At 63.8% G+C, this 22,080-nt stretch overlaps 1 protein-coding gene across 2 annotated transcripts in view; it reads left to right on the top strand.

Moving 5' to 3' along the window:
- PKP1 (plakophilin 1) overlaps positions 1-16,051 on the top strand; it is a 38,521-nt gene extending 22,470 nt beyond the window's left edge. The window contains exons 3-14 of one of the 2 annotated variants that reach the window (XM_081487424.1): positions 1,364-1,758; positions 4,197-4,341; positions 5,373-5,580; positions 6,117-6,294; positions 7,610-7,724; positions 8,722-8,877; positions 9,477-9,653; positions 10,677-10,830; positions 11,136-11,322; positions 11,852-11,933; positions 12,169-12,274; positions 13,648-16,051. In XM_081487424.1, the coding sequence (XP_081343550.1) occupies positions 1,364-1,758; positions 4,197-4,341; positions 5,373-5,580; positions 6,117-6,294; positions 7,610-7,724; positions 8,722-8,877; positions 9,477-9,653; positions 10,677-10,830; positions 11,136-11,322; positions 11,852-11,933; positions 12,169-12,243 (1,872 nt within the window). In that variant the 3' untranslated portion in view covers positions 12,244-12,274; positions 13,648-16,051. Of the gene's footprint in view, positions 1-1,363; positions 1,759-4,196; positions 4,342-5,372; positions 5,581-6,116; positions 6,295-7,609; positions 7,725-8,721; positions 8,878-9,476; positions 9,654-10,676; positions 10,831-11,135; positions 11,323-11,848; positions 11,934-12,168; positions 12,275-13,647 lie in introns of both variants that reach the window. The other variant, XM_081487423.1, reaches the window with a different exon arrangement.
- The last annotated feature ends 6,029 nt before the right edge of the window (positions 16,052-22,080 follow it).

Here is a 22,080-nt window from a genome sequence, read left to right as displayed (position 1 = left end):
CCTTCTGGTCCCTTTGCGCCTCCCCCGCCCCACACGCCTTCGGGCTTGGCTGGTGTGATCCAGTTTGGGGCGAGCACCGCGCCTGTCTGGGTGCACACCTGCCCCTGTGAGCAGAGCGCACTGGAGCACCGTTGCCAGGGTAACCGGGTGGCTTCCGAGCTGCTGTCACTGCTGACCTGAGCGTGACCACGGTGGCTTCCTGCTCCAAAGGCTCTCCGTGCAGGGCGAGGGGGACCTGGCTGAAGGCCAGTGGCTAGACCTGGGTTGGAGGGGACTCACCTGGCTGCGCGACCACACCCCTCTGCGTGGGCGTGTGTGTGCACGCGTACACGCGCACACACACACTCATACTCACAGGGTGGGCAGGCAGGCTCTGGGCCCCAGCTCACCCTGGCAAAGCTGAGTCCAAGCTGGCCCCTGGTGGACACGTTTTCTCCGGTGCGGTGGGTCCTCCCGTCTCCCGGCGAGTCAGAGCCGGCAGGCCGGCACCGTTGGCTGCTCTGCTCTGTGAGGGCCTTGCTCTTCGAGCCCCCGGCTCTGCATGCTCCTCCCAGGGCACCCGACTCCCTGCTGGGCTCACACGGAGCCCTGGGGCACCTCACTGTCCTCTAAGTTTTCCGTTCGATTGAGCCTTGCCTGCCGCTCCCCTGATGCCCATCTGGCGGCACAGCCCTGGCCACCCTGTGCCCGCTGCAGCCCTGGGCCTGCCTCGTGGGCACCGGCGGCTCAGGAGCAGGATAATCCCCCTTGGCCTTCGAGGGGTCCCCCAGAATGCCTTCCTGCCCTGGCTGGCGGGAAGCAAGGTGAGGCGTTTAGCAGAGAAATGACAATGGGAGAATCCTTTCAGGGTGGGAGTGGTCCCCCGCGGAGCACAGGCAGCCTTGGCGATCGGAGCTTCGGGTGTCTGCACAGGGGACCGCGGCCTGGGACACGGGTTCAAGCCCCATGGTTGCACTTCCCTCCATGGGAAAGCCCCTCTCCTCCGTGAGCAACCAACTCCCCTCTGGACCAGGCCTTCTGGGAATGGATCAGCGGCTGCCTAACCTATTCTGGCTAGAAGCCACAGTAAGAAGTACACTTTACATCAGAGCCCAGCCCTTTCTACATGTCCCGCACTCATATTTTCTAATTCCAATATATATTATTTGATCCCATTAAAAAAAAAATGATGGTCACAGTCTGCTAAATTGATTTCCTAATCCATAAGGCATCACAACCTGCAGTCTGAGAAGTCGTCTATGAGAGGCTGGTCAAGGTTCCCCCCACACCAGACCTCCCAGGACCCTCTGAGTCCAGGGGCGGCGGGTGGGGGGCTGGATCCCAGGCGGGGACCCCGGCTGAGCCTCCTTCCCTTCTCCCCCAGATCTACAATGGGACCCTCAAGCGGGAGGCTGACAACAGGCGCTTCAGCTCCTACAGCCAGATGGAGACCTGGGGCCGGCAGTACCCGCGGGGCAGCTGCACCGCACCGGGCGCCGGCAGCGACATCTGCTTCATGCAGAAGATCAAGGCTAGCCGCAGTGAGCCAGACCTCTACTGCGACCCCCGGGGCACACTGCGCAAGGGCACGCTGGGCAGCAAGGGCCACAAGACCACCCAGAACCGCTACAGCTTCTACAGCACGTGCAGCGGCCAGAAGACGGTCAAGAAGTACCCGGGGCGCCCACCCTCCTGCACCTCCAAGCAGGACCCCATGTACGTCCCGTCCACCTCCTGCACCAAGGACCTGTCCTTCAGCCACTCCAGGGCCAGCTCCAAGTGAGTACCCATGGCGAGGGGCGGGCGGGGCCGCGGGGGACCGACTGCGGGCCCCAGGGTCTCAGCCCGCAGGGGGAGGCAGAACCTGGACAGCGAGCAGAGGCATCAAGCATGTGGATTTTAAGGGGCCTCCAGTGATGAATGGGAGAGGACGGAAGTGAGGGGCTGGCTGGGCCAGTGATTCTCAAAGTGTGTGCCTCTGACCAGCAGCCCTGGCGTCACCAGGGAGCTTTTGAGGAAAGCTCCTTGGCAGGCCACCCAGACCTCCGACTTAGAGACCCTGGGAGAGGCTGTAGCGTGTGTTACCAGCCGGCAGGTGATGCAGATTCTGTCAGGGCTTGAGACTCCCTGGGCTTGGGGGGGTAATGCTCTCCCCACCTTCTGAAAGAGCAAAGGAGTGTGCCCCGGGGTCGACGATGAGAAAGGGGTGGGGTCCATCTTACAGGGCCGGCGGGACCCAGCGCTGGGGGTGGTGGCCCTCAGAGAGCCTTGGGAGCGGCCGCCGTGTCTCGAGGGTTGCTCTTGGGCCCCATGAACCTCGGAGCTGCCCTCGGTCCCCACCAGGGTCCTGTACTCGTTTCCTTGGCGTTTGCTGAGCGTGGATGGTCTGTGGGCAGAGCAGGGAGACGGCATGGACTGAACAGCCTGGGCCTCCTGCAGCTGCGGGGTTAACTGCCTTCCGCGGGGTCTGGGGGCACTGCACTCTTTGTGTCTGACCCCTAGAGCCCTTCCAGGCTAGAACCTGGGGAGAGATGGGCTCAGAGGTGCCAGGTAGCTCGCCCAAGGCCACACTGCTGCCACCACGCCCTGTGCCCTCTGCTGCTCGCCACGCTGTCCTGGCCGTTATAGAGCTGGCCCTCTCCTGGCTGCCCAAAGGCCACACGGGGTACTTAGGATTCTTTGGAGAAGGACTGAGAGGCTGTCTCCCTTGGAGATGGACCAGGGCCACGTCTGGCCCCACCTCATTTCCCCGAACCAGAGGCCCCGAGAGGACAGGATCAGGTGAGCCATGCAGGGCCTAAGTGGCAGGCCGTGTGGAGGTGAGGTCTGCCCTGCAGATGCTGGGCGGTGTTCTCCCGATGCGGCGGGTACCGCTGATGGAGGTTTGAGAGCTCCTCTCCAGAGGCGGTCTTTCCAGAAACGAAGTCGGGCGCCTGCAGTGGAGAGGCGTGAGGCTGGGACTCACGAGGCGCGGGCTGCTCTAGAAATGCTGGGAGGATTTCTAGGGGCAGGGTCTGGGCCCCAGGAAGAGGCTGCCCTGTTGTCTGTGGGAACCAGATGCTGGGGAGGCGGCCTGCCATCAGCACCGTGGGAGCTGGAGCAGGTCCTAGAAGGAGGCCTCCTTTCCCCAGGGGGGCTCCCAGCCGGGGGTCTGCAGTGAGGGGAAGGGACAGAGGCGCCCGGGCCCCAATCAGGGCACAGTGTGGAGCGTGGTCTTGCTGGAGCAGACGCGAGTTCAGGCTGGGAGTGTGAGTCGTGGCAGAACCAGACTGTTGGGTTAGAACAGGATGGTTCTAGTTTTGTGGCTCCAAAAATGTGGATAATTGGCCATTTTGTATGGTTTGACCTAACACATGCCCTTGGATATCAGTCTCAGTTTGAGTCTGAACTTGAACTTGCAGTATAGAGAAGCTGCTGATGGGGACAACATAGCAGACAGAGTGTTAGAACTGCTCGTCTGGGAACGGGTGTTACACTTTGGGTGGGAGTGGGTGCTGGGAGAAGACAGCCAGTGGTGGGGGTCTTGCTGTCGTCCCAGTGAGAGTGACTGTGGTCAGAAGGAAGGCGGTGGCCATGAGGATGGGAGGAGGAGTAGGTGTGAGAATGTTTGGGTTAGAAAAGTCAGCTAGACTTGGAAATGGAGGGAGGAGGAAGAGAGGGACACGTGGGTGGATGGCTAGATGGATGGATGAAGGGATAGAAGGAAAATGACAATGGATGGATGGATGGTGGATGGAGGGATGGATGGATGGGTGGATGGAGGGATGGATGGAAGATGTACAACAGACTGAGGGAAGATGGACGGTGGATGGATGCATGATGGGTGATGGAGGGAGGGAAGATGGATGATGGATGATGGAGGGATGCAGGAGAGGACAATGGGGGATGGATGGGTGGAGGGAGGGCGGGAGGAGGGTGATGGACGGGTGTGGACAGACGCACAGGCTCTCAGCACCAGGCACAGACATGAGAGATGGCAGGGTGGGTAGGTGCTACCCCTCAGGAATAGGGCAGAGCTTCTCAGCACAGAGGTGACTTGCCCACTTGGACATGACCGGTGACCAGGGCCTGATCCCTGCAAGCGCTCACCGTGGGGTGAGCCATCTGCTGCTCTGGGGGAGCTGTCCATTGTGGGAGCGGGGCCGGTCCCTTCCGGCTCTGGGGCGGTCATGGGGACCCTGAGCCCCTGCAACCCTCCGGCACGCCTGCGCCCACAGGATCTGCAGTGAGGACATCGAGTGCAGCGGGCTGACCATCCCCAAGGCCGTGCAGTACCTGAGCTCCCAGGATGAGAAGTGCCAGGCCATCGGGGCCTACTACATCCAGCACACCTGCTTCCAGGACGAGTCTGCCAAGCAGCAGGTCAGGGGCTGGGGGGTTGGGGGGCAGCCTGAGCCTGCCCAGAGCTGGGGGGTGCATTTGCTGTTGGCTCCTCGTCCCCCTGCCCGGCAAGCCTGAGGTCAGGGGGGCTTCTGTGGAGGGGACGCCACACAGCCGTTGGTCATAGAAGAGACCCTGGAGTGACAGCCACGGGCTCAAAGGAAACCCCTCCTCAAATTCCCAGGGAAAGGACGGCTTCCTCCCTCAGCTTCCTGCCCACCCTCTGACTCTATCTCTCCGTCTCTCTCTCTGTCTGTCTCTGTCTCTCTGTCTGTCTCTGTCTCTCCGTCTCTCTCTCTGTCTCCCTCTGTCTCTGTCTGTCTCTATCTCTGTCTCTCTCTGTCTCTGCCTCTCTGTCTCTCTCTGTCTCTGTCTCTGTCTCTCTCTCTGTCTGTCTCTGTCTCTGTCTGTCTCTGTCTCTCTCTGTCTGTCTCTGTCTCTCTGTCTGTCTCTGTCTCTCCGTCTCTCTGTCTGTTTCCCTCTGTCTCTGTCTGTCTCTGTCTGTCTCTCTCTCTGTCTGTCTCTGTCTCTGTCTGTCTCTGTCTCTCTGTCTCTCTCTGTTTCTCTCTCTCTCTCTGTCTCTCCCTGGTACCATCCTCTCTCACCAGCACCCGTGGTTGAGGGCAGGGCTGTCTGTGCCTCCCAAGCGTGCCTGGCAGGGAGGCCTCCCCGAGGCCGGTGAAGCGGGCAGGCACCTAGTGCGGGGTGGGGGGGGTTGGTGTGCGCAGCCCCTGCCACAGCGGGAGGCGTCTCCACGGGGGTGCCCCCGCATCAGGACTCTGAAGTGTGCCCCATGCGGTCCTCACCCCAGGGCCCCGGGACGGACACGGGGCTCGGGAGGGGGCTGAGGGCTCCCGGCGAGGCAGCAGGGCGCCCTGCCGTGCCTGCCTTGGCCCCCGCGTCTCCACAGGCTGCCCGTCTGGGTGGTGCTGGGCATTTGGCTCAGAGTGACGTGGCTCCGGGCGGCGGGTCTCCAGCCCGGCCTGAGCCCCGCCCGGCGCACTGTCCCGCAGGTGTACCAGCTGGGCGGCATCTGCAAGCTGGTGGACCTGCTCCGCAGCCCCAACCAGAATGTGCAGCAGGCCGCGGCCGGGGCCCTGCGCAACCTGGTGTTCCGCAGCACCGCCAACAAGCTGGAGACGCGGCGGCAGAACGGCATCCGCGAGGCGGTCAGCCTCCTGAGGAGGACCGGGAGCACCGAGATCCAGAAGCAGCTGACCGGTGGGGGCGCGGCCGCGGGAGCCGGGGGCGGGCGGGGGGTGGGTGGGGCGCAGCTGGGGGCCAGAACGGGGTGAGGGCGGGGGGCGGCCTCAGGCGGACACCCCTGGAGCCCACAGACCAGTGCTGGCCAGGCTAGTAGTGCCCAGCTGGTGACTCGGGTACTGGGTCCCTCTGTCCGCCGTCGACCGTCCGTGTGGTCTGTGTCTGAGGAGAGAGGGCAGTGTGTCCAGGCGGGATCTGTGTTCGGAGAGACGGAGACCGTGAGAAGACCCTGAGGGGTCGGAGCTTTGGCTCAGCCACCGTGTCACGTTGACCCGCACAGAGAACCCCCAGCGCTTGGCCCTCGAAATCCTGCAGTCTGGCTGGGACGGGTGGGCGGGGGGCTCGCGAGCCCGTCGGCGTCCGGGGGATGGGGTCCATCGGGGGCGGAGTCAAGGGGCGGAGTCAAGGGGGCGGGCCCAGGGGCGGGGTCCAGCGGGGGACGGGGTCCAGGGGGCGGCCCTGGGCTTGGCCCTGCTGAGCCCGCGGTCCCCCAGGGCTGCTCTGGAACCTGTCCTCCACCGACGAGCTGAAGGAGGAGCTGATTGCCGAGGCGCTGCCCGTGCTGGCTGACCGCGTCATCGTCCCCTTCTCGGGCTGGTGCGACGGCAACAGCAACCTGCCCCGCGAGCCTGTGGACCCCGAGGTCTTCTTCAACGCCACCGGCTGCCTGAGGTGAGGGCGGGGGTCCGGCCGGGCCGAGCCCAGGCTCAAAGGGGCCGGGGCAAGGGCCTGGACGAGGCTCGGGACCCCCACCCGCACTCAGGGGGCCTGAGCCAGGAGTCTTAGTGGAGACGCGTGGATCTGAACGTCTGAACTGGCTCAGCCCTCCGCCTCCCGCACCCCACAGCCCTGGCTCTTGCGCTCCTGAGGAGCCTCTCTGAGATGCTAGTGTACCGACGCACCAGCGTGTCACCTCCTGGCTGTGACGCTAACAGCGTCTGCCCTGTTCCCTGGTGTGAGGAGGACACTGCTTTGGCCAGAACTTCCTGGGTTCTGCCCCAGCCCGTGGCAAAGGCCCTGGGGGCTGCCGGCGGAGGGACTCTCCTCTGGAGGTGGGGGTGGCAGGTACGGATGAGGAGCAGACCGCGCTTAGGGTCACACCTCCCTCTAACAGCAGCTTCCGAGGAGCGGAGAGGAGAGGCTGGGGAGGTGCAGAGCCAGGGCAGTGGAGGCCTTCATGGGGCGGCCGTGGCCACGCCCCACCTGCACCAGGCAGGGGCGCCCAGGCGGCCCGGGGCTGACCCCACTGCTTGGGGCAGGACGCCGCCTCCAGGGAGACTCCAGTCTCCTGTCCAGCAGCCCCAGGCCGGGCCAGGCGGGTGGAGCCCTAGGCCCTGCCCAGAACGTGCCACCAGGGTCAAGTGTGTGCCCAGGCCACCAGCAGCATCAGAGCCCTGGACATGTAGAAGCTCCGGGCCTGGGGCCCGGGTGGGCACAGAGGAGGGTGAAGGAGCCGAGTTCCAGGGAGACCCCGTCCCAGCCTCAGCCAGGCCTGAGCAGAGCCCGGTCCACATCTGCTTCCCTCAATTTCTGTCCTCTTTCCCCGCCTTCCTCTCCCACCACAACCCGCACCCTCTCCCCGTGACCTCTGCCCCTCCCCATGACCTCCACCCTCTCCCCGTGACCTCTACCCCCTCCCCATGACCTCTGCCCCTTTCCATGACCTTTACACCCTCCCTATGACCTCCGCCCCTCCCCGTGACCTCCGCCCCTCCCTGTGTCCTCCACCCCCTCGTATGACCTCTACCCCCTCCCCGTGACCTGCACCCTCTCCCCGTGACCTCTACCCCCTCCCCATGACCTCCACCCTCTCCCCGTGACCTCTACCCCCTCCCCATGACCTCCACCCTCTCCCCGTGACCTTTACCCCCTCCCTATGACCTCCGCCCCTCCCCGTGACCTCCGCCCCTCCCTGTGTCCTCCACCCCCTCGTATGACCTCCGCCCCCTCCCCGTGACCCCCACTGCCTCCCCGTGTCCTCCGCTAGGAACCTGAGCTCCGCAGACGCGGGCCGCCAGACCATGCGCAACTACACGGGGCTCATTGACTCGCTCATGGCCTACGTCCAGAACTGCGTGGCGGCCAACCGCTGTGACGACAAGGTGAGTGCTGCCCCAGAAGGCCCCGCAGAGCCACGCTCCCACACTCCGCACACCTGCACAGACGGGCAGAGAGGGGAGACGGTGGCAGGAAGGGGGCTGGAGGCTGCAGTCCATCCACATGGCAGGAGGAGAGAGCCGTCCCCAGGGGCTGGCTGGGCATCGCGACCCCCGGGTCCTGCACGCGCTTTCCCTGCAGAGGACTCTTTCTCCTGCTCCTCCATCAGCGTGACCACAGGCCTCAGGAGAGAGCCGGTCACGGGGCTGGCAGGCTGGCCCCGCAGGTGACTCTCTCCTCTGCACGGAGCCCCTCCGTGTGCTGACCCCCAGGGCCTGGTGTCAGGGGCTCTCAAACCCCAGCAGGGCGAGCCCAGGAGGGCAGGCCTGCTACCTTGCCGGAGAAGCTTGGGGTCCCAGTCCCCTGCTCACGTGGGCTGACCTCTTGATTCCGACTGGCCAAGGACCAGCCTCCGTGTGGAGGTCACGGGGTGGGGGGCAGAGGTCACCGGGAGGGGGTAGAGGCCGTGGTGGGAGAGGAAGGGAGAGGAGAGAGGAGAACAGAAATGAAGAGAGAAGCAGAAAAGCGAGGACCAAGGAAGGATAGAGAGACCTTTCAGGTGGGGAGGTCCTGGGACTCGAAGCCTTTGAACCGGAGGAGTTCAGGGTTGCTCCCGCAGGGTGAGTCTCCAGAGCCAGGCTGGCTGTGGGCACGTTGGCTGAGCAGCAGAAACGGTGGCCGCGGCCTGTGCCTGCCGCCGACCGGGCCTCCCATAGCTGCCTCCTGTGGGTCATCTCCCCGGGAAGCAGGCAACTTTGGTCCTGTTTCAGAGCTGAGGAGACTGCGGCCCAGAGAGGCCAGGCAGGTCACTGGCCTCACACAGCCGCAAGGGCAAGGCCGCACGCTCAGCCAGGCCCCGGGCGGCCGGGTGGGGGCCTTCCCCAGCTGCGCCAGGCACTGGAGGGCAGGTGGAGGCTCAGGCCGTCTCTGCTCGGCCCCCAGTCGGTGGAGAACTGCATGTGCGTCCTCCACAACCTCTCCTACCGCCTGGACGCCGAGGTGCCCACCCGCTACCGCCAGCTGGAGTACAGCACCCGCAATGCTTACACCGACAAGTCCTCCACCGGCTGCTTTAGCAACAAGAGCGACCGCATGACGGTGAGTGCCCGTGGCCCCCGCGGCCCCCGATCCCACCGCCACGTCTGCCCAGCTCTGCCCCGCGGAGCCCGAGACCGGCCCCCAGGGGGGGCCCCGCTGCACCAGGAGCTGGAAGGGCCTCATCTGAGCCACAACACAGGCCCTGCGTGCTCGGACCAAAGGAGCCAGAGCTGCCTGCTGGCTCGGGGAGTGAGGGAGGCATTCCAGAGTGACAGCCACAGCCTCACCGCGGGAGGTGGGGGCCCAGCTGGCCGGGAGCGTGGAGATGGCCCTGTGCCCGCTGAGAGGGAGGAGGGCCTGGGGAAGGGGCAGCGAGCACACCCTTCTCCGGGAACCACGATGATGAGGCCAGGGGAGCATTTAGGATGCTCTGTGCCCGCAGAGAGGGCAGAGGGCCTGGGGGAGGGACAGCGGGCACACACTCCTCTGGGAACCATGATGCTGAGGCCAGGGGAGCACTTAGGATGCTCTGTGCCCGCCGAGAAGGCAGAGGACCTGGGGGAGGGGCAGCAGGCACACACTCCTCCGGGAACCACGATGCTGAGGCCGGAGGAGCAGGGTGTGTGGGTTCAGCCCCGCGACCTTCCTCTTGTGCCCAGAACAACAACTATGACTGCCCGCTTCCCGAGGAAGAGCCCAACCCCAAGGGCAGCAGCTGGCTGTACCACTCGGATGCCATCCGCACCTACCTGAACCTCATGGGCAAGAGCAAGAAGGATGCCACCCTGGAGGCCTGCGCGGGTGCCCTGCAGAACCTGACTGCCAGCAAGGGGCTGGTGAGCGCCCCCTGCCTCGCCCCACTTGTCTCTCCACCTGTGGTCCGAGCCCAGCTGCCCCTTCCCACCAGCCTGCCTGAGTCAGGGAGGGACGTAGCGCTGGGCTCCGGGCCAGGCATGGGGCAACTGAGGGGGCCAGAACCCCCAGCCCGCCTGGATTCTGTCTGTGCTGCAGGGTCCCCTCTGCCTCCTGGCTCCCGGCCCGGACTGGGCTCAGGCCGTGAAGGGTCTCCTGCATGCTGAGCGGACAGAGGTGGACATAGAGGGTTTGGGGTGTGGGCAGGTCCAGAGAAAAACATGGCAGAATTGGGAGAGAGTTGAGGCCAGAGACAGTTTGGGGACATGATGGAATGGGGGAGGGTAGGAGGCAGGTCTGCAGCTGCCCTTCCACCCTCTCTGCTCAGGATAGAAGGGAGTCGGGCGGAAGGGGGTGAGGGTGAGCTCAGGGTCAAGGGGGACCCCCCACTGTTAGAGGATGGGCCTGGACCAAGTTACGGCCCGCGCGGCTTTCCCGCCAGTGGCCCAATGGGCTGCCCGTCCCCTAGGGGACCCCGGGTTGCATCTCCATGCAGCACAGGCCCATTCATCCACCCTCGACTTGATACAGTCAGCACAGAGGCAGCAGGCTGGCAGGAGACGGGCGGCCCTTCTTTAGGTGGCAGCTACTCTCGTCTCCAGGCTTCACTCGACCAGATAGTGCTGGGAAGCGGGAGGGAGGCCGGGCAGCGGCCACGGGCACCAGCCAAGCCTGGGAGTTGATTCTGGGCCCCTCCCACGGGAGATGAGGGGCAGGGACGTCCCTTGCCAGACCCGCTGGGCTCAGGCTGCCCCTGGCGAGCCGCAGGCGCGTTTGCCTGGGGGATTGTTCTGCAGCCTCCCAGGTGGGAGCAAATGTGAGTCTATCTGTGCTTCCAACATGGAAGAGGAAATTCTGGGGTCCCTGAGCGTGCGGTTCCTGGCCCCCTCCTGCCTGCCTTGGGCCCGGGGAAGCCCGGGGAGGGCCTCACTCGTCCTCTTTCTCAGATGTCCAGCGGCATGAGCCAGCTGATCGGGCTGAAGGAGAAGGGCCTGCCCCACATTGCCCGCCTGCTGCAATCCGGCAACTCGGACGTGGTGCGGTCCGGAGCATCCCTCCTGAGCAACATGTCCCGCCACCCCGCACTGCATAGAGTGATGGGTGAGCGCCCCCGTGGCTCAGGCCACCCCCTGCTGGAGGGACCCCCGCTCTCCAGAGCCTGCTGGAAAGTCCCCCTCTGACCTCTCCCTGGGGGAGCATCCTGGAAGGGGAAGCCGGCCCAAGAGAGGCTTGGGCGTAGGAAGGGGCAGGTCACCTGGGCGGGGAGCAGGTGCGTAGGTTCCATCAGGTCACCAGCCTTGAGGGGGAGGTACCTGGCTGGGAGCCTGGCTGAGGGCAGCCTCGGACTGGGCCCCACGGGACCCCTCCACCACCGACCCCGTGCCCGCCCCTCCTTTCTCTCCCAGGCACCCAAGTGTTCCCAGAGGTGACCAGACTCCTCACCAGTCACACCGGCAACACTAGCAACTCGGAGGACATCCTGGCCTCAGCCTGCTACACTGTGAGGAACCTGATGGCCTCCCTGCCAGGCATGGCCAAGCAGCACTTCTCCAGCAGCATGGTCAACAACGTCATCAACCTGTGCCGCAGCAGGTGGGCAGTGGGGACCACAGGTGGGGTGAACTCCAGGTGGGGGAACCATAGGTGAGGGAACTCCAGGTGGGGGTGGGGGGTGGAGGGGGCAGGGCAGCAGGGCTGCAGCACCAGCAGGCGGCGTGGAGGGTGGCGGGGCCCTGCAGAGTGGGAGTCGGCAGGGAGGCTCTAAGGAGGGAGGTTCCAGAAGCTGAGGCCTAACTCTCAGGCCCCGGACAGCACCCATCCCAGTTGGGAACCAAGGGACATTGAGTCCTGTGGGCCAGCGGGAGGCACGCAGCAGCAGCCCCAGCTGTGTAGGACTTATCCGGTCCACAGAGCTCTGTCCTCCCAGGACAAGGCCAAGGGACAGGACGGGGGCCCCAGAGTTAGTCCCAGGTCCCTCTGGGTGGGCAGAGGCGCGGGGTGGTGCCCACTGTGAGGAGTGACCACCAGCAGGGCTGTCCCAGCAATGAGGGTGGGAGGGCAGAGGGTTGGCTCATCCTCAGGTGGCCAGTCTCACCCCCAATGAACTTCCACCCCACAGCAGCTCCCCCAAGGCTGCGGAGGCCGCCCGCCTCCTCCTGTCCGACATGTGGTCCAGCAGGGAGCTGCAGGGGCTCCTCCGGCAGGTAAGGCCTCACCCCGCCCGGCCCTGCCAGCGACCTCACCCGCGCTGCCCCGCTCTGCCTGGGGAGGGAGAGGCCAGCCCCTCGTGACGCAGTCCAGGTGCTGACCTCTGCCCCAGGCCTAGGACGTGCGGCGGGCAGGGCTGTCAAGGAAGCACATGAGGGGCAGCATCTGAGCGTGGGGACGCCCGCGGCACCTGCCCCTGCGTGTCTCACGCCGCTGCTGTCTCCCCCGCAGCAAGGTTTCGATAGGAGCATGCTGGGGACCTTAGCTGGGACCAACAGCCTCAGGAACTTCACCTCCCGATTCTGAGAGGGGCCGCCCGTGCACGTTCAGCTTGCAGGTGAGAATCGCCCCCTCTGGGCCAGGGGCACTTCCAGACCCCCTGCCACGGTCCCGGCCAGCCTCAGGGAGAGGGGCCCGGCCCTGCCCCCCAGGGACGCAGAACCAGGCTCTGGTCTGGCTGACAAACGGTCTGTGAGGACTGCCGTGTAGACTGCCTGACCAGTGACTGTCCCACAAGACATTCAGTTCAGTTCAGTTCAGTCGCTCAATCGTGTCCGACTGTTTGCAGCCCCATGGACTGCAGCACACCTGGCCTCCCTGTCCATTGCCAACTCCCAGAGTTTACTCAAACTCATCTTGATTGAGTCGGTGATACCATCCAACCATCTCATCCTCTGTCGTCCCCTTCTCCTCCTGCCTTCAATCTTTCCCAGCATCAGGGTCTTTTCAAATGAGTCAGTTCTTTGCATCAGGTGGCCAAAGGATTGGAGCTTCAGCTTCAGCGTCAGTCATTCCAATAAATATTCAGGATGGATTTCCTTTAGGATGGACTGGTCGTATCAACAGGCCAGAGGTCTGGGCAGAACTGCTGGGCACAGTCGTGTAGATTGCTCACTGCACAACCCAGGTGGTACCACTCACGTGGACTGCGTGGCACCCCAGCAGTGACACAAAATGTGGCTCTGGGTTTGGGCGTCTGCAGCTCACCTCTTCTTACAGGCCACTGTCCAGTTTCTGCAGCGTGCCTAGTGTGGACAAGCTTGTTTCTAGCTGACAATTCTAGGGACCAAAAACTCAGATCCAGCATCCCTGACAAGGGCTCCTCAGCCTTAGCCTTCCCAAGCTCACCTGGGTTGCTTGGGCAACCGCACACTCCTGGTCCCAAGCCCGGCAGTCCTGACTCAGTGGCTCCGGAGCGAGGTCTAGGCAAATACATTTTAAACAAGCCTCCCAAGGGATTAGGGCCACGTTTCGATGCTCAGACTGGCCTGGTCAGCCCTGGAGGGTCAGCATAGGTGGCCGCACCTGCAGAGAGCCAGGCATGAGCACAGGGCCTTCTGAGTTGAAGGGACTTCTGGGCGCCCCAGCGGCTGGGCCGTGCTGGTGGGGCAGGGGTGCAACTGCAATCCAGACGAAGGTGCCCTCAGACCTCAGATCCCCTGTCCCGGCGAATGCGTTCCAACAGCTCGAGGATGGGCAGAGAGCCGAGGCCAGCCAGCAGGCGCCTGACATACGCAGTCAAGGTGCTCCGCGCCGCGCTGGCCGCCGGGGTGGACACGTGGGCGTGGGGGGGCGCTGACCCGATGCAAGCCGCCTGTGACTGCCTCAGGGCAGCCCTGACCCTGGGCCCGGGCGCGTCTGTGTGGACACGCGGGGAGGGGGCTGCTGGAGAGACCCAGGCTGCTCACTGGAGGCCTTCTCCTTTTCCAGATGCGATCCGGCCAGCTGAGCAGACCCGGGCCTGCTGCAGGCGTGTCTGTCCACCCGCACGGTGTTTGGAGATGTTCAAAGCCAGCTGAGAGCACACCGGGATGCTGCGGTGGATGAAAATATGTTTAGAGTCTTTCTTTTCCTTAGGGGAACTGACAGGCAGTGGGGGTGGGGGAGGGGAGCGGGGGGCTTTCTTGAGTTAAGGGGGCTTATGTCTTGATGTTAATACTTCTTTCGCTGAGAAACGGTATATATACATATGTATAGTGTGTGTGTGCGTGCGCGTGTGTGTGTGCGTGCGTGTGTGCGGAAGGCAGGTCCTGGAACTGCCGGGCTGGGTGAGCTGCAGGCTGAGCTTACCGTGGTGGCAGGTCTCACGCTCACAGACGCGGGTGACCTGTGCTTGGGGTTTAGCTCCCCGTCATCCCGAAGTGTGGGTGCCGGGGCCTCACCAGCACCAGGCTCACGGGGAGTCTTGCAGGGTCGGGGCGGGGGAGTGACTGGGGCTGGGGCTCATGCCCCACCCCCACCCCAAGAGGCTGCTTTGCAGGAAGGGAGGTTGGCGGGGCTCAGTGTATCTCCTGGGAAACCTGGCGTGGCTGTGCGGCGCCCCCGCGGGGCCTGGGGCCGGGGCTGGGAGGCCATGGGGTCTGGTGAGGGGACGGGCCGGGACAGGCAGGCTTGCTTTGCTGTGTGCAGTCTGTCCGGAGAGTAGGTGCCAGGGGGTGGGGCGCCGACCATTCTCGCGGGCCGTGTACCCATCAGAGCAGGCTCACCTGGGAGCCCTCGCCTACAGGGGCGAGTAATCCACTTGTTGAGGAGGAAGGAGGCAGAGTGGTGTCAAAGCAGTAGGAGAAACGGCGGCTCCGTCCTCGTGTGCCCATCAGAGGAGCTGGCCCGGGGAGGGGCGGGGGTCGGCCCGCGGGTCCTGAGACCTGCCGAGACCTCAGCGAGGCAGGGTTTCGGAGGAAGGCACTTGGCTAGGAAAGGGAGCCGTCATGTCAGCGATCAGCCAGAGGCCGCCCTGCCTTCCTTGAAGCCCAGCTGCCCGTGACAACTGCAGAGAGGGTAATGAGAAGCCCGCCAGCGGCGCTGGCCACTCCAGACCCATATGAGCATAGAGCAGGCCCTGGAGAGGGCTTAGGGAGAGCCCCCCCATCTGTGGGCTGAGACAGGGCAGGACACAGCGCCCCCAGGCCTCCTGGCCGCAGCCCTCCTGCCCAGCGGCGCCGGCGGCGATCAGTGGGGACTGGCCGCCTGGTCCTGCCCGCCTCGCACCCCCTCCTGCTGCGTGTCCCCGCCTCCCCCCGTCCAGCCCCACTGCTCACCCCGGCAGTCAGACTCCGGCCCCGAGGAGCCCCTGCCAGAGAGCACAGCTAGTCAGGCCGGGTTGGGCGCAGACCCGTGATGGCCAGCCACACAGCCATGTGTTCTCTGCTGCTGGGGTCTGTGCCACGTCCACCCCGTCCCCCGTGATGCAGGCCCGCCTCCCTCTCAAGCCCAAGGGGAGCTGATCCCAGAAGACCGTCCCCTCTGCCACTCCCAGGGCCCAGGGGGGTTTGTTTCTCCAAGAAACCAGTGAGGAGCCAGGCGGTGTTGCCAGCCCTTAGGATACATTAGTGACGAGAGACCACACTCCATCCACGTGACCCACATTCTCCTGGAGGAAAGAGGGGGTCTGGGGTCCCTGGCTTCAGGGGTCCCCAGGGTGAGAGGGCCACCCAGTCCAGTCAGGGCTAGAGGGAAGTAGCCGATGACCAGCGAGTCTGTGGCAGTGCCAGGGAGGGTCCCCGCCTCTGCCAGGGGGTGGGCAGCTTTTCAGGGGGCCAGGTAGACAGGTAGGCCAGGCCTGGTTTGACCATCTCTCTCATGACTTCTGCGGCCGGCTGGCCAGGCTTGTCACTCTGGAAGAGGCAGAGCTTTGGGGGGAGGTGCTGTGGATGAGGCTCGTACAGAAGGAGCTCGGGGTCTGCGGGCCCAGCTTGGGTTGGAAGGATGTGTTGGCCTCACGTTGCCAGGCTTGACGCCCGAAACAGGACACGCCAACGCAGGGTCCAGTGGGGGAGGGCTCGGGCCATGGGGCTCTCCCTGTGCAGCCCCGACCCGGGGCTTAAGGCAGATGGGCCACTGGCCACCAGACCCGCCCGGTGGGCCCAGCCCAGCAGCGCAGACCAGCTGCTCCTGGACCCGAGGTGGAGCTGCTCCTGTCTGCCCGGGGCCGAGCGGAGCGGGGAACTGCACGGCCAGGGGGAGGGAAAGGGGGTCCCTGTGCAGCCTGCCCCCACCCCGCTCTGTGTCTGTGGAAGAACCGGGCACTGGCCAGGCCCGTTTCCCTGTGGGGTACACTATGTGTTTGCTTTTTTGGAAATATAGGAAATCAATAAATTGCTGGCGTTTCTTTGAACGTTGTTGAGCAGTGGATTACTGGGGAAGCCTCTGAGGCCCCAGGGGCCGTTCACGTCTCCCTGCGCCAGGCGAGGACTCTGAAGCCCAGACTGGTGTGGCTGGCCTTATCTTACAGATAAGTCCCCTTCGGGAGGGGACAGACGTGCCCAACATCACACAGGTTGTCCAGGGAAGCACGTCCAGGCAGGCCCCTGGGAAGCAGAACTCAGGGCTGAAAGAGGAGCTCGCATTTTCTGAAGGCCGGTTTTCCTGGGTCCTGCAGGACGGGCTGAGGGCCCCCGCGCCAAGAGGCTCATAAGGGACAGGACAGACACAGGGAACTTCCTGAGTCACAGGGCGGAAGCCCCAGGTGGTGGGGTGGACACACGGCTGTGGGCTCCCTGGCTGGAGGGCCCTGGGGAGGCTCAGGGCAGGCTGGAGAGAGGACCCTTCCCAGCCTTTCAGCGCCTGTGACCTTGAGCCCTGGGTCATCCCTCAGTTGGGGACAGTCAGCAAGGCCGGGAGGAGGGCAGGGCCTCAGCTCTGGGGGAGGAAGACCACCTCTCTGCGGCCCAGACTGTTGATGCTCTGGGTCTTGAGCCTCCAAAACGTGAGATCAAACTGCAGATTCGAAGTCAATACATGCTTAATCGGTTAACTGCCATTAAAGCAAGGGCTTCCCAGGTGGCTCAGTGGTAAAGAACTGCCTGCAATGCGGGAGACGCGGGTTTGAAGCCTGGGTCGGGAAGATCCCCTGGAGGAGGAAATGGCAACCCACTCTAGTATTCTTGCCTGGAGAATCCCATGGAGAGAGGAGCCTGGTGGGCTGCAGTCCATGGGGTTGCAAGAGTTGAACAGGCGCTCACACATTAAAGCAAAGTGTACGCATGGGAAAGTACACAGCTTCCGGGCGGGCAGCTCTGTGAACCTCCACGAGCCAAGTGCTGGCCCCCAGGTCAAAACTGGAAAGTGACCAGCTCCCGAAGGCCCTCAGGCCCCCCGGGCCTGTCCCGATGTCCAACCGTCCTTCAGTTGCTGTAAACAGAAGGCCCTTGGGCTCCCCCAGGGCCCCGTTCTCTGCCGCTCTGCACCGCGGGCGCTGCTGTGAGACGGCCTGTCCACAATGACCCTAAGGCGCAGCCACAGCGTGGCACCCCTGCTGTCCTCACGTCTGTGTGTGCGGCCGTGGAGACCACGTGTGGAGTGTCTCCCGGCCTGGTGGTGCCTGAAGGTGACATGATGTCAGAAAGGACAGCTAGCTGTCAGGGACTCCGAGTCACGCGGGAGGTGGTGCGTTTGGTGTGTGCGCTGCCAGAGGGGCTTAATCCAGCCGTGTCCGGTCAGCAGGGTGCAGGCCCTGCCGGCCTCTTAGAGAACTTCTTGATGAGAGTGCAAGGTTCCACGGGGCCAGAAACAGGGCAACTCAGAGTGGGGACTCCAGGAGCCGCTGGCAGCCCGGACTACGAGGGAAGGGTCTCTGGAGCCCTGACCCCACGTCCAGGCTGCCCGCAGCCCATCCAGCCCGAGCCGGGAAGCTGGTCCCCGGAGTCCAGGCTGCCCTGGAGACACCACAGGCCTTGTGCATCACCACTTAGAAGGCAGGGCCTCCTGCCGCCCAGCATGGCCGGAGAACGAGTGAACGGAAGTCATCCTTTGTTAACAACAGGCTTTTTCCTGAGGGTTTGCTCTGTTACCTTGCAAAGCCTTGGGTGTGCCCTCTCTTCACCCTAGTGATACTGGCAGAGCTCGGGGCACTAATGTCCAGTTCAGAGATGAGGACGGGGAGGCTCTGGCAGCCCAGCCCAGAGCCGGCAGCACGGCCAGGCGTGTCATCCCAAACCTTCCCAGCCTCACGGCCCCGCACTCCCGGGCCCAGCGTCGTCCTGGAGGAGCGCTGGCCGTGGGACCGGGGTGGTCGGCGCCCCACCCCCTGGCACCTACTCTCTGGCCTGGAGCAGGCCAGGGTGGGAGGCACATGGAGGAGTGGCCACACGTTAATCACCTACATCTTCACAGCGATGCCACAAGGTGGGCATGACCACTCCCAGTTCACAGATGAGGAAACTCTGGCTCAGAGAGGCTGTGTCACTTGTCCAAGGTCACACCGCTAGTAGGTGACAGAAGGTGAACGGGGTCTGAGGCCAGACCCAGCTGCTCCCCCTCTTTAGCGGCACGTGGACAGCACTTGCCCACAGTCAGGCCGACTCCCAGCCTGCCTCCAGGAACCCCGTGAGCCTGAACCTCGGCCCTCACCCATCCCAGCTCCTGGCCAGGCCCCCCGGGGGCCCACACTGGGTGCCCAGATCCTATAGCCTCCCACCTCCGCCCCTGCCCTCTGCAGGAGGCCCGGGGAGGCCCGGCCCTGCCAGCTCCACTCTAGCCAACCCCCGTGTCAGCAAGAGTCCAGGCGGGAGGTTCCCAGAAACTGCTCCAGCCCCAACATGCCCTTCCCTCTGGCCCTCGGGTGGGACACACACCCCATTATGGCCGGCAGGGCTACCCGCTCCAGGGCCGGTGGTGGACTGGTGAGGACAACCTGCCCCACCAACCCTGGGCGAGGCGATGCTGCCCCACCCCATGGCCTCTGTCCAGAGGGGCTGGGGAGAAGCCCCCAGACTCAGCTCACCCCTCCCAAGAGACCCCCCACAAAAGCCCCAGTGATTGGTACACGTGTGCGTGTGTGCACGTGTATGTGTGTGCGCGTGTGGTCATATGGGTGTGCACACAGGAATTAGATTAGCATTTCCCAAGGTTATTCCCACAGGACCTTCATAGGTGCTAAGTGACAAAGGGAATCTAAGTTTCAGAAAATCCGGGCTACATGAGGTTAAACAGCGATCTTCACTCAGGAGTCCTCACGTGAACGCATGTGGTAGCAGAGAGAGGAAGAGAAGGTTGGGGTGACCTGAGCCACATCCCACCTTGTCTACCTGCAGAGAGCCGGTCTGGACCACACTCAGTCGGCCTGAGCCCAGGTGAAGGGAGATTCTGGGGTCCCAGGCAAAGGCCCCCCTGGAGCACTTTGGCAGCGACCCACGGGCATGGCCTGGGACCCTCGGCCTCAGCTGACCTAACTCCGTAGGGGTGGCCTCGCGGTGGAGTCAGCATGTCCACCCTCCAGCAAATAGGAGAGGCTGGTGGGCAGCCTGCTGTCAAACGGAGATTTGGGGTGAGGCCCCAGCAGCCGTCATCGCTGTTCACAGAGTCTGAGACACCCCTGCCCCCTGCCCCAGTCAGCCTGACCAGTGACGCAGCTTCCCAGAAAGTCCATCTTGTCAGAGTGGAACAGCAACAGTGACCTCGCTCACAAGTTTTCAAGCTGTAACGTGCGTGTGGACCCCTGGGATCTGGTTAATGTGACCCTGAGCGTCTGCATTTCCACCAGCCCCCAGGGAGTGCTCCTGCCACCATGTGTGGAGCACACCATGCTGTAATTCCTTCCCAGTCCAGGAAGGCTTCCTGGAAGAGGAAACCTACAGGAGAGGGGAGACAGGAGGGAAGACTGCAGGAAGCAGAGCTGGGGCTGCAGAATAGAAGGCATGTGGGAGAGTCTGACAGTGAGGTTGTCTGGGGCCCGGCCTTGGAGCAGGCCAGGGTGGGAGGCACAGACAGGCCTGCGAGGCAGACCCAAGCAGTGCAGGCAGCCAAGCCCGCCCCGCCCCCGGGCCCACAGGGAGGGTGACAGTGATTCAGGCATAAGGCTGGGGACCACGCCCAGGTGAGCCCCAGGTCCTTGGAAGACAGGTGTGCCTCCTCGGCCGGGTGGGCTGACTCACACCAGGTCCCTCTTCCCACGAACAGCAGTGCCAGGTGTGGCTAGGATGGGGAGGGTGGCAAGGGCCCGCCCTGTGCCCCGGGCCGCAGGAGGGGAACCTAAGCCGGGGGCAGAGGTGGGAAGGGGGTGGGCACCCCAGAAGAAGGAGGACAGGGACGGAGTATTTGAGATGCTGGCAAACACTGCCAGCCTCGCAGATCCAAACAAGCTCCTTCCTTCCCCACAACAACCGGGGCACTGCTCACGGCCCCCCACCTTACAGGCAAAGAGACGGAGACACAGGAAGGGCACCTAGCGAGTCAGAGACAGAACTGGGATTAACCCGGGGCACCTGGCTTCAGAGGCTGCTCCCCTAACAACAGGATCTGGGGCACGGGTGGCCCCCGCCCCGCCCCCGGTAAGGGCCCCGCAGGGGCAGGACGGGGTCTGAAGGCCAGCACAAGTCTCACTGTCGACTGGCAAAGCAGCCATTCTCCTTCTGGGGAAACCCACTTTCCTCCTGGTGCCCCTGAATCATGCGCTCAGGGCCTGCAGCTGGGGCCTCTCCACCCAGCTGAAAACTGTGACTTTCCAGGACAGGCTCCGCAGGGCACCAAATATCCAACTGCCCTGCCCCAGGGCCGCTGAGTTTCTGTTCCCTTTCCCAGCAGTGAGACTCTCTGCCCTTTCGACAGGCCCGTCCAGTACCCAGCCTCGACTCACTGGGAATAAATGGTCATTCATTCATTCAACAAACGATTACTGAGCATGCCAGCCACGCTGTATGCTACACGCCAGCCTGTATGCCAGCCACGCTCTTGACGCTGGGGATTCAGATGGGAATTCAGCAAAAAAGACAAAGCCAGGATCTCTTAGCACTTACAGTGAATGGAGAGAGACAAGAAACAAGGCGAATGGTGAGAACACTCGGTATGGAGACGTCAGAACAGCAGGCCGGGGAGGGCCCCCAGGAGGTGACGTTTCCATTTTCATCTCAATCAGGGTCACCACTGCACCCGGGGAGCCCCTTCCCTGCGGGCAGCGGGTTCTAGTCAAGGCCCCCCCTCGGCCACTTTGGTTCAACACGGTTACATCTTACAACAGTCACATCTTAGTTACGAAGACCGCATCCTAGTCCTCCTCACACGCCAGCCTCCCTTTCAAGTCCAGCTCCCCCTCCCCTCTGCCAGCTGGGTAGACCTGCATCTGTGTCTATGTACACATGGCTGTGCACCTGGGTGTGTGCGTGTGCATGTGAGTGTGCACCTGGGTGTGTGCATGTGCATGTGAGTGTGCACCTGGGTGTGTGTGCGAGTGTGCACCTGGGTGTGTGCGTGCGTGAGCGTGCACCTGAGTGTGTGTGTGCGTGAGTGTGCACCTGGGTGTGTGCGTGCGTGAGCGTGCACCTGAGTGTGTGTGTGCGTGAGTGTGCACCTGGGTGTGTGTGTGCGCGTGAGTGTGCACCTGGGTGTGTGCGTGCGTGAGCGTGCACCTGAGTGTGTGTGTGCGCGTGTGAGTGTGCACCTGGGTGTGTGTGCGCGCGTGTGAGTGTGCACCTGGGTGTGTGCGCGCGTGTGAGTGTGCACCTGGGTGTGTGCGTGCGTGAGCGTGCACCTGAGTGTGTGTGTGTGCGTGAGTGTGCACCTGGGTGTGCGCGCGTGTGAGTGTGCACCTGGGTGTGTGTGTGCGCGTGTGAGTGTGCACCTGGGTGTGTGTGTGCGTGAGTGTGCACCTGGGTGTGTGTGTGTGCGTACCTCTGTCTGTGTAGTAGAGTCTGTCTGTCCACTGGTTCCCTGTCTAGTTTCTCCCCCTGGTCCGGGAAGACCTGGGCCACCTCCCCGCTTGTGTTCCCGGTCGTGGCCCTGACAGCAGGCAGCTCCTGCAGAGGCCCTGTGCTCCACGCGCGCAGGTTGGGTGCATGGACGGGGGGACTCGAATGAATGAGCCTCGGGCCGTCGGCCCTGAGCAGGGTGGCCTGCTGCTCACACTGAGACCACGTGAGCCAGGAGAGCCGCAGCCTTTCTAGAGCAAAGTTGTTCCGTTTCTCGTTTCCTTGTTCTGGGCTGATTGAGCGCCTTGACAACTAGACGAGATAACACAGCGCTAGTGTGCCGCTGTCCCCGTCAACAGCTTATATTCGAATGGTCAAACCCTGCCCCAGACCCGCTGCCCGAGAACGCTCTCTTCCTCCGCCCGCTCGCCGTACTGGGAGGGACACTGGCCGCACAGATGACCAGGCCCAGCGTGGACGAGAGAGATGAGGAGAGCAGTCCCACAGCCGAGGGGCGAGGCTG

Source organism: Giraffa tippelskirchi, chromosome 5 (assembly GCF_054371585.1).
Source record: "Giraffa tippelskirchi isolate mGirTip1 chromosome 5, T2T-mGirTip1v1.2.pri, whole genome shotgun sequence".
NCBI lineage: Eukaryota > Metazoa > Chordata > Mammalia > Artiodactyla > Giraffidae > Giraffa > Giraffa tippelskirchi.
The sequence above is the reverse complement of the archived record's forward strand: the minus strand, read 5'-3'. Positions and strand labels throughout refer to the sequence as shown.